General features: G+C 46.1%; 1 protein-coding gene across 4 annotated transcripts in view; it reads right to left on the reverse strand.

Annotated features, from left to right (window-relative positions):
• Positions 1-276: 276 nt before the first annotated feature.
• ITFG2 (integrin alpha FG-GAP repeat containing 2) overlaps positions 277-11,188 on the reverse strand; it is a 14,483-nt gene continuing 3,571 nt past the window's right edge. The window contains exons 2-12 of one of the 4 annotated variants that reach the window (XR_002831033.1): positions 7,194-7,289; positions 6,692-6,733; positions 6,348-6,519; positions 5,597-5,736; positions 5,009-5,157; positions 4,523-4,620; positions 4,289-4,342; positions 4,155-4,194; positions 3,007-3,124; positions 1,370-1,543; positions 277-1,285 (exon numbers count right to left, since the gene is read on the reverse strand). Coding sequence is in view for 3 of the 4 variants with exons in the window: in XM_006096089.3 (XP_006096151.1) it covers positions 1,182-1,285; positions 1,370-1,543; positions 3,007-3,124; positions 4,103-4,194; positions 4,289-4,342; positions 4,523-4,620; positions 5,009-5,157; positions 5,597-5,736; positions 6,348-6,519; positions 6,692-6,733; positions 7,194-7,289 (1,239 nt within the window). In the remaining variant the exon portion in view is untranslated. Of the gene's footprint in view, positions 1,286-1,369; positions 1,544-3,006; positions 3,125-4,102; positions 4,195-4,288; positions 4,343-4,522; positions 4,643-5,008; positions 5,158-5,596; positions 5,737-6,347; positions 6,520-6,691; positions 6,734-7,193; positions 7,290-11,188 lie in introns of all 4 variants that reach the window. The other 3 variants (XM_006096089.3, XM_023759933.1, XM_023759934.1) reach the window with 3 other exon arrangements.

An 11,188-nucleotide genomic window follows, 5' to 3' on the forward strand; every position in this document is an offset into this window, starting at 1 on the left:
CTGCCTCTCCATTTGAATAAACACCTGTTTCTCTATGGTGATGTCCTCCTTTGTTCTTCTTCCATGCCCACCAGAGCTGAATGATAACTCTGCCCGTATTCCCTTACAAAAGGAAATGTGAATGTGGACCTTTCCCCAGCATGACCCCTCAGGCTGGGGTCAATAAAATTGAGAGCAATAGCTTTCAAACTCCTTGGAACATAATTTAAAGCAGGAAATACAGTTTATATTACACTCAATATACACATACAATTATAACAAAACAATGTTTTCATATACTGTGAGCAATATACTTTATTTTTCATTCTATTGTATTCTATTTCATTTATTTAAAAAATGCTGACCACATCCCACTGAAAGATTGCAACCTACAATTTGAAAGATACTGATTTAAAGCACACAGAATTAAGAGCAGAAGGGATAGAAATGGCCCAAGATAGAATTCTGATTATGGTCTGGATCATAAATCTGCATCAGGTTGTAAATGTCTATTGTCTGATGGACAATAGGTGTTTCTGTGGAAATGGGGGGTGGGAAATGGAGCGAGGCCTAGGAAGCTGTGTGATACTTGAAGAACATGGCAAAATGAGAGGCTGCTGGCCCAGGTTCTTTGGAAAATAGAGCAAAATCATCTCAGGATTGCTGGGGACACAGAAAAACCAGACTGTGAAATGCCCTGAAAGGCCCCTCGATAACAAAGCCGACAGTTTGCCATTCTTGCAATAATCGCCACTGTCAGAGACCTGGAGCTGTGACATGAAGATGGAGCTTAGGATGGGGCAGAGGCCTTACCTCACAGCTCCACTGGCCCCGAAGCCTAGTTTCCTCACAAGTGTCAGTGCCACACAAAAGATTGGTGCTCCTTCCTCACAAACAAGTCTGTTTTCCATTCGAGACTGGGGAGTTTTGGGGAGGGGGCAGTCCCAGATGATGTGGAATAAGGTCAGGGTCCTACAACCCTGCTGATGTGATGGGTGAGGTACACAAGAAAATGGGCACAGTCAAGTTGTCTCTTCTTTCACCGAGAAGACCATGAGATCTATAGTTCACAGTTACCCCCGGGTTGCTGCCATCTGTCCATGCTCCTCTGTAGTATACATTCCCTCTCCTGCCAATACCATGGACACCTTGGGGGTAGAGAGGTTCAGAGGATCCTTATTCAGCTAAGAGGGAAAGCCCCGCTAGGTGGGATCCTGGAGGCTTGCAGGAGCACACTGTGGTGGCTGGTCAGGATGGTAGAGGGTTTGGTGAACCAGGGTGCGGGCTGCTGGGAGGTCATCAGGATCTGAGGGCAAGAAAGGGGCTGGTAAGAGGCTGTGGCTCTCCTGGACCCCCCGATTTTCTAACCCTGCAGCTTGCTGGGACTCACCCAGGCCTAGCTCCTGCAGCAGGTCCTGGTACTCGGGCTCAGCCTCCAGCAATTTCAGCAGATTGGTAGACTCCATCCGCTCAAGCTGCACCTCCCAGTACACATAGATCTTCTGGTTGAATGTGACATACACGAGGCAGGGGCTGTTGCGGCCCTCTTTGCAGGCATACAGGCCTGGGAGGTGGGTGGTGAGACAAAGGTCCAGAAGTTTCAGTCCAGTGGTGGGAAGGCAAGAACAAAACACGAGTCAGCAGTTTTGACCCTCCCACAGATGCCAAGCAGAAAACTAAAGGCTCTCTTTCTAAGTCTTCTCTGATGGGAACTCAGTAAAATAGGTAAAACAGAAAAGATCTGGCCCCACTCCAGGTACAGAAAAACTATTGTACAAAACCCAGGCAGAATAGCATTCAAATACGTGCTACTTGATTTGACTAGTCTTGCTAATCTAAGGGGTAAATCAGCAAAATGTAACCAGAAACTAAGATTTCTCTGAGGTGGCAACTCCTGTGCAAAGGCCCTGGAGTAAGTATGCCAGCACACTGCCCAATTCTTCTCACTTTGGTAACCACACGTATCTCCACGTCATCCCGAGTGCTGGTTTCCAAGGTCCCGACTGGGAACTAATGGGAATGTCCTAGGACAGCGATTTTCTACCAGCGTACCACAAGAATTTTTAAAACATGCAATACTTGACTATTTAGTCAGGGGCACTGTTCTCTTTTCCCTTAGATTGTGAATAAAAAATGACAGCAGACAGCACAACAGCTGTCCAGTGTGAAAGAATCAAAATTATACTTTTTTTGGTCAGAATGGCAAAACATATATTTGTTCATGTGCTGCAGGATATTAGTGATTAGCTTATTAGTGCCATGAGAGGAAAAAGGTTGAACATCACTGGGCTAGGACCATGTTCTTCACAGAGTTTTGATATACTCAGATGGGAAAGAGCTTTCTGATGTCTTCATACAGATAGATAAGAAATCATACATTCTGCCCTGGCTCAGTAGATAGAGCGTCAGCCTGTGGACCGAAGGGTCCCAGGTTCGATTCTGGTCAAGGGCACATGCCTGGATTGCGGGCTCAGTCCAACATGCAGGAGGCAGCCAATCAATGATTCCCTCTCATCATTGATGTTTCTATCTCTCTCTCTCTTCCTCTCCCTTCTTCTCTGAAATCAATAAAAATTTTAAAAAATGAAATCATACATTCTTTAAAGTATTCAGAAATAGAGATTTCATTTTTTTTTTCTTATTTAAAACTGTAAAGATGGCAATTGAGCCTGGCTGGCATGGCTCAGTGGTTGAGTGTCAACCTATGAAACCAGGAGGTCATGGTTCAATTCCTAGTGGGCCACATGCCCAGGTTGTGGGCTCGATCTCCAGTAGGGGGCGTGCAGGAGGCAGCTGATCAATGATTCTCTCTCATCATTGATGTTTCCATCTCTCTCCCTCTCCCTTCCTCTCTGAAATCAATAAAAATATATTAAAAAAAAAAGATGGCAATTGAGTACTCACCTATCACCCTCCAATGAAAGAGCTAAGGAACTCATTTGTTTATGAAGATTCACATTAGGGGACACACTGAGAATGGAAATAAGAGGCAGACAGTGTGTTAGGGGGTGTGGGGCAGGGGCCCACCTGCACAGAAAGCTCGGACATTCTCATCCACTTGGAAGCGGACGACTGTGCGGTTGTGATCAATGATATACGTCTGCCCGTCCCAGGCACAGGCAACCACCTCCTCGTGCCCGTTGCCCTGAAAAAGGTCAGAGACAAGATTGTAAGGTGTGGCCAGGAGCCATTTTAGAAAGAGATCTAATGACAGGGCTGGATAGAATACTGTATAAGGAGCTGTGGACTTGGCTCTGATGACAAACCACCAGCTGGGAAAGAAGACAACCATATGTTTCTTACTGCATTTCTCCCATGTGCCAGGCACCAAAGAGGCTGTCAAATGAGCCACCTCACATAATGCTCACAACAACCCTGTGAAGTGGGCAACATTACTCCCAATTTGATACTGAGGGAACTTCAGCTTATAGAAATAAAGTCACGCACTCAAGGCCACTCAGCTGGGAGGCGGTGGAATCAGGCCTCCAACCCAGGCCTGTTCTACCTGACCTCAAAGCCTCAGGCCTTTTCTCCGACACCATTGAGCCTGCATGACGGCAGCACAAAGAACAGCCCCCGTTGCGGATTCAGGAGCCACAGCCTTAGTAAAGACAGACTCACACAGGACAAGAAAAAACATACATCTGCAGTTGGGACTGATGACTAACTTCTGGATTCAAGTAATTATCTGTTATCAGAGATTCCCTAGAGCACAGAGAAGAGTGCTATGCTTGTGGAATAGGGGAATGACTCACTTCAAAGGGAGTAAGAGCTGTCTAAAGAGGGCCTTAAAATAAAGGTTGAGCTTGGCTGGTGTTGCTCAGTGGCTGAGCATTGACCCATGAACCAGGAGGTCATGGTTCAATTCCCAGTCAGGGCACATGCCCGGGCTGTGGGCTTGATCCCCAGTAGAGGGCATACAGGAGTCAGCTGATCAATGATTCTCTCTTATCACTGATGTTTCTATCCCTCTTTCCCTCTCCCTTTCTCTCTCTGAAATAAAAAATAATATATTTTTAAGAAGGTTGAGAGTTAACTGTGAAGTGAGAATGGCCTCACTAAAATCTTATCTCTCCATGTGAAGAAGGTAAGAATGTTCCTCTCCACCAGGTGTTCCACCCACCGTGACATCCAATTTCTCTAGGGCGAAAAGCTGGTGGTCCACCTGCACTGACCACAACAGCTTGTCTGCTTCCTCCATAAGCTTCAGTGTCCCTGCAGGAGGAGAGGCAGGTGGATGGGTCAGGCAGGATCCCTGAGCAGATCCCCCAGGCACACAACTGGCCCATAGCTGATCTGGGGAACTCACCATCCAGGGTGCAGAGGGCAAAGAGGCCAGAGCCACCACTCTCCGCAGTGTGGCCTGTGGGTAGAAGGACCAGAAGAAGAAAATGTGAGAAAGGCAAGAACAGAGCACATGGGACGAGGAATGGCCAAGGGCAGGGAGGGAGAGAGGGAGGGAGGGAGGGAAGGACAGGACTAGAAATGAGAGAAAAAGCTGCATCTCCTCTCCCAAAAGTAATGTTTGTCCTCAGCAACCTGCCTCGTTTGATGTTGCCAATGAGGTGAGTAGAGACATTCTTGTTGTGGATGCGGCCGGATGTCTGGTGCAGCACAACATCTCGGGCAGCCGGGGTCTCCCTGTGGGCAGGAGACTGGGGGACTAAGTGGGAGACCAAGTGAGCTTAGTGCTCCGGCACCTTTGTGGCCCCGTCTCCATAAGAGCTACCAAGCTGTGAATTAGCTGGGAAACCTATTGCTGACCCCGTCTGGCCCGTGTGGCAAGTAGGAAACAGGGATGGAGCTATCAGGCTACCATCTTGGAACCTCTTCCAGTTGCTACAAGGTTAGAGCCAGGATTCCCTGGGTCCCAAAATATAGGTCTGCCCTTGTTAGGAGAGAGGTGCTTGTACCGTTCCTAGCTCAAGAAGCTCTGCCAACTGTAGACCTATCATCCACTGCCGTGGACATCTGGGACCCAATCTTGCTCCCATGTACCCCACACCATCCACAGGCCTGCACCCCTTACCTAATGCCCTCTGTGGTCCCCTCAGAGGTAGTGGAGTGCCTAGCGTCCTTGTTCCAGGTGCATAGTAACACTGCATAAGCACAGCCTGGCTGTGACACCATCAGTTCAGGAACACCAAGGGGCCCCAGAGTCACCGAGAGACTGTCCACCTGCACCAGGGAACAGAGGCTTAAAGGGGACTGGGGAGAGAGGAAGTGGGACCCTGCAAAGAACAGGGGAGAGAAGTGGGGCAGGGCCCCTGCTAACAGTCCCCCAGGCTCCAAGGTAGCAGCAGGAGGAATTCTAGTGTTCATAGGGCTCCTGCCTGGTACCACTCTCCCCACATACACCACCTGCTTTCCTCTGTGCATTCCTCAAGTGGGGCCCAGTCCTGATACAGGCCCCACCACACCCCCTTCACATTCCCAATTCTTAGCACTGGGTTCCTTCCTATTAGTCATTACTAGCAATTTCCCCTAAGACCCTGATTTGAAATGATCTTTAGATCTCACCCTGCATGACGGCCCATGACTGTTCTCCCACAACCCCTTTCAGGAGGCCTTCCTCCCTGCTCTCTGGACTCCGTGGTCCCCATACTCAGCCTCTCACCTGGCCTTCCAGTGTCCATTTCTTGAGCGACACCAGCTGCCCTGTCAGATGTTCAGTGCCCTCGCCCAGATCTTCCCAGCGGAAAGCCCGTACCACACGGTCTGTGTAACCTACCACCAGCTCGCAACACCCGTCTCCATCTGTGTCGATCCAGAAAATAAGCCGAGTTTGGAGCCAAAGCTGCATTCGTCAGCTTGAATCCTACAAGCATCTCATCCCTACTCCTCTGCTAACATCTCTGCTGGCATTTTATCTGGTACGACTTCAAGCCCAATCTGTTGTGGAGCTACCTCATACACTCTGAGTCTGGTGCAGGCTCCTCTGCCCTTCCTGTCCTGACAACACTTTCCTCTTCCTGCACCCTACCCACCCATCTGCTCCACAGGTCCTGTCACTGCTTCCCTCAGATACACAACTCGAGGTGTCCTGATTCATCGCATATACCTACCACCACCTTCGAGATAGTTTCTGGCCAAAGTATCAACCCAGTATCTATATAGCTCACTCCCTTGCCATCTTTAAGTTTTTGATCAAATTTCATCTTCTAAAAAAAAACCCAAAAAAAACCAACAAATTTCATCTTCTCAGCAAGGACTTCCCTGACAACTCCATTTAGAATCGCTACCTCTACTTCAACACTCTCATGCCCCTTTCCATGTTTTATTCCTCCTTCCCCTGAATCCCTTGAGATCTGCTCTATTGCCCACTGACTCCTATTCCCCCAGCTGCCTGCAAAGACAGCCATGCCCACCGATGTCGCTGATCAGCATGACCTTGGTGTTGGCAGGGATGTGCTGCTTAAACACTGGACGCTGCTCCTCTCCCATTAGGGTCTCATGGTGCCCAGAAGCATCCAGGGTCCTGGCAGGTGTCAGGTCACACAAGTGAAACCAGCCCTCAGCACTCACTGCCACCACGAGATTCTGGGAGAGACAGAGGTACAGGAGAGATGGACTGGGGAGGGAGTCTGAGCACAGGCTGATCATTAGAACACAGAAGCCATTACCCTCAGCTGATTTCCACCTTGAGACAGCAATCAATCTAAGTAAGGCCTTGGAGTTACACTGAAGTTCCAAGGTCCCGGAGAGTTCTTACCTTTCCTTTATTGCATACATCTCCAACCCCAACGCAAGTCAGCTGCAAAAGAAGAAAGGGAGGCTCAGGGAGACACAGAGGGAGACCAGTACTCCCTAATCTCTATGAAGCAGGAAGGAGTAGGTTTTCTAATTGCCATCATTTGCTGAAAACCTGTTGCCAATGACCTATTCTGATACTCTGTGTTAATCAAGTTATTGTGCTATAGGTTTATTTGGTTTACCCAGACGGCAATACAACGACCTGAAGTAAAGACAATTTGGGCTCAAAACAAAATCTTTACAAAACAAAAACTCTAATATAGCCAGACTATCATGTTTCTGGGCGTATTCAAATACTGCCTTCATTTTCTACTATAATTTATAAGATTAGACAACCTAGGCTGAGCAGCTGGTGAGTTTAGGACACGCTGGTTAGCCTCTGTGTGGGTCTCAGCCTTGACAGTTCCTGGACAGAAGAAATCCCTTCCCAGACCTATAGACCCCGGTATTTGAATACTTACCATTCCCTGGCAAGAACAGGTGAGCCATGGTCGGCTGTCATCATTCTTATATACAGACAGCTTCCCACTGGTGTCTCCTACCACCAGTTCATTTAACTTCAAATGGAGAGAGAAGAGTGTTAGCATGGGATCCTGCTGACCCACTTCAAACTCTACTGGGTCCATCCCGGGAAAATCACAGGACATCAACTTGAATCTTCATCAACTTTACTGAAAATCTTTTGTGACCAAGATAGCCATAGTTTCCCAGTTTCTTTAATTCTGTAGGGGGGAAGGGTGGTATGTGTGTGTGTGTTATGGGCAGGAGAGATTAGAGGAATAGTGCCATACAGAATCCATCCCAGAAAAGTTTGACATCTGGACAACTTAATGCCCTACATACTTGTCCATTACAAATAGGACATATAGAATTGGGAAAGGTAGTTTTACAGTTGTCTGTATGGAAAATAATACAATAATTAAACTGTTGCCCTAGCCAGTTTTGCTCAGTGGATAGAGCATTGGCCAACTGAAGGGTCCTGGGTTTGATTCCAGTCAAGGGCACATACTTGGGTTGCAGACTCAATCCCTGGTCCTGTGGGAGGCAACCAATCGATGTGTCTCTCTCACATCAATGCTCCTCTCTCTCTTTCTCTCTCTCTCTCTCTCTCTCTCCCCTCCCTTCCACTCTCTCTAAAAATCAATGGAAAAATATCATGTGAGGATTAACAACAACAAATATATATATATTAGAGGCCCGGTGCACAAATTTGTGCATGGGTGGGGTCTGGTCAACCCACCCTGATCGGGACTGATAGGACCTGATAGGGCCGGGCCAGCAGGGGGCAAGGGGCCGTGGGCGGTTGGCTGGCTGGCCCCGCCCCCTGGTCCGAACTCCCCCTTGAGGGGACAATTTGCATATTAGCCTTTTATTATGTAGGATAAAATAATAAACTGTTTCTCGCACTTACAACTGTAAACCTACTTTTGCCCCTCCCTGTATTTTAAAAACAATTCCAAATATTCTACTTTTAGAGAATTTAACTTCAAACCTCATATTCAATTAGAGGCCAGGTAAAAAGAAAATGTCAGCTCTGTGGCCCTTCTCCTTTAGAAAGACCTTTGGTCTTGGTGTGTATGAGTGAATATAGGATGGAGGTTGGGGGTAGCATGAAGGGGCTGCTGGGTATTAGCATCCATGCTCTGGGCCTCTGGTGCCCTCAAGTGGCAACTAAGCTCTCAGGAGGGCAGGCTCCCTGCATGGAGCCTCTTCACTATTTGTTTTTGGGTACTCCCCTTCCTAGGGGTTCCCCAAAAGCTGGCCACCCTTTCCCGAGACTAACGATAATAAATAATAAGGTAGCTCCAAATCCTATTTCCACTAACAGCTTCATGATTTCCCTTGTGGGGAATCCAACACTCCCTTCCTGTCCTCAAATATTACAGTCTCAGGAGATTTAATTCTTTTTTTTTTCTTTTTTGAATTTATTGGTTAACAAAATTATACAGGTTTCAGGTGCACAATTCCACAAGAAGATTTAATTCTAAATGCAACAAAGACATAACAGAAAGACAGTAAGGAAAAGTTAGCAATGAATTGGAATTTATCAATATGATTTAGTTGATCTGAACCTTAGATTATTTTAATAGTTATGGGAATATTAGATCATAGAAGCATAAAACAAGTTTATTTACATTAAATCCTATACACCTGATGTTTCAATTACAGCTGGTCCTGGAGGACTTCTGAAGACACACAGAGAGAAGCAGATTGGCTTAGAGGCTCAGATTGCAGCTGCCTGCATTTGAATCCAGCTCTCTATGCCTCTATTTTTCATCTATAAAATGAGGATCATAAAAGTAGCTACCTCATAAGATTGTTGTGAGAATTGAGTTAACAGAGGAAAGCATTTAGAAGTGATTGGCATACAGTGAGCACTAATACCAAGTGGTTTTCAGCCTCTAGCTAAATATCTCCAAGGCTAGGGATCTTAACACTTTTCATGTAATCCATTCTTTTATTATACATTCATTCAACAAATTAATCTATACTAGGTCTTGATAAAATGTTTGCTTAATAGACAAATACTAACAAAGAATTTTTTTAAAAACAAACAAACAAAAAAATCAGCCCTGCTGGTGTGGGTCAGTGGTTGAGCGTCAACCTATGAACCAGGAGGTCTTGGTTCAATTCCGGTCAGGGCACATGCCTGGGTTGCAGTCTTGATCCCCAGTTGGGGCAGAGGCAGTTGATAAATGATTCTCTCTCATCATTGATGTTTCTATCTCTCTCTCCCTCTCCCTTCCTCTCTGAAGTCAATAAAAATATATTTTTAAAAAAGAGAAAGAAACAAAAAAAATCAGAATGAAAGAGAATGCCCTTGAGTTAGTCAGCCCTTGAGTTTTCGGGTAAAGCTGAACAACCAGTTAGGGGTACGAAGATAAATGCCACAAACTCCCTACTGAGAAGGACCTCAGAGTTTAACAAGAGCACAGACACAGGAATAAAATCATAAAACAGTGTAGTAGGTGCAGTGAGCCAGGCAGAGTGAGACAATGACACTGGAAGAGGACATTCCCAGGGCAGCCCTATCTGCTCTCTAGCAGCTACAGTAATTCCCCCTTATCCATGGGGATATGTTCCAAGACCACAGTGAATGCCTAAACTGCACACTGTACTGAACCCTCATACACACTATGTTTTTCCTATAAATACATACTAATAGTTTAGTTTATAACAGTAAGAGATTAACAACAACTACTAACAAAATAGAACAATTAGAACAATACTAGAGGCCCGATGCCCGAAATTTGTGCAAGGGGCTTGGCCCTTGCAGCCCTGGCCTCATATGGAAGGTCATCCAGAAGGACGTCCGGAAGGTCGTTCGGCTGTACAGTCTAATTAGCATATTATGCTTTATTATTATAGATACTATGATGAAAGTTATGCAAATATGCTCACTCAATTCAGGGGGTCCCTTGTTGAAGTCTTTGTATCAGCTCAACGCTTTCTGAGGTAACATGTTACCATCAACTGGAACATATTTTCTTCCACCTTTCCACTTACCAGGCACTGTGGCCATCATTTTTACAGTTTCATGTATGACAGCAAAACAAGCATGGATTTCTTTTTCTTTCTTCATAATTTCACAGATAGAAGATTTATTCTGATAACAGATCTTAGCAACCTCAGCATAGGATTACTTTTCTTATTAAGTCAAGAACATTCACTTTTTCACTTAAAGGAAGCAGTTTACCACTCCTACTTGGCATATCCAAATTGTTAGCATCACTACTCTTATGCTTTGGGGAGCACGGAGCCGGGAGGAGGCGGGACTCCCAGGCAGGCTCTGTGCTGCGCATGCAGCATCAAGCCCAGCCCTGCCCACCGGTGCATGCCTGCTGTACGCACAGCCATCTTGTGACGGCATGAGGGCACTCGGTGTGATGACCACTTAGGCTTTTATTAGTAAAGATAAGGGTTAGTTAAACACAAGTACTGCAATACTGTGATGGCTGGTCTTGATCTGATAACCCAGTTAAGTGACTAACAGTGGGTAATGTCTATGGTGAGAATACACTGGACAAAGGGATGATTCATATCCCAGGTGGGATATAGTGGAACTGAGCAAGATTCCATCCTGATACTCAGAACAGCACGCAATTTAATACCTATAAATTATTTATTTCCAGAATTTTCCATTTAATATTTTTAGACTTCCGTTGACTGCAGGTAACTGAAAATGCGGATAAGAGGTGACTACTGTATAATGCTTCCCAGCAGTTCTGCTTCTCTGGTTGATTCTGGCTCTGGAGGCCACTAAGTGACACGAAAGAACGCCAGCTGGATAGTACACCAACAGTCAGAGATGCTAAAGGAGAACAGAATTAAGATCCTTCTAGAGAGTAGAGACTCTCTCTCCCATGGTGTTGGGTGGGTAGTTCTAGAGGGAGTGTATTCTATTCATGGTTTCTCCCTCCAACTTAGCAGAAAATGAATTAGTTTCAAAGAACTA

Source organism: Myotis lucifugus, unplaced genomic scaffold (genome assembly GCF_000147115.1).
Source record: "Myotis lucifugus unplaced genomic scaffold, Myoluc2.0 scaffold_167, whole genome shotgun sequence".
Classification (NCBI taxonomy): domain Eukaryota; kingdom Metazoa; phylum Chordata; class Mammalia; order Chiroptera; family Vespertilionidae; genus Myotis; species Myotis lucifugus.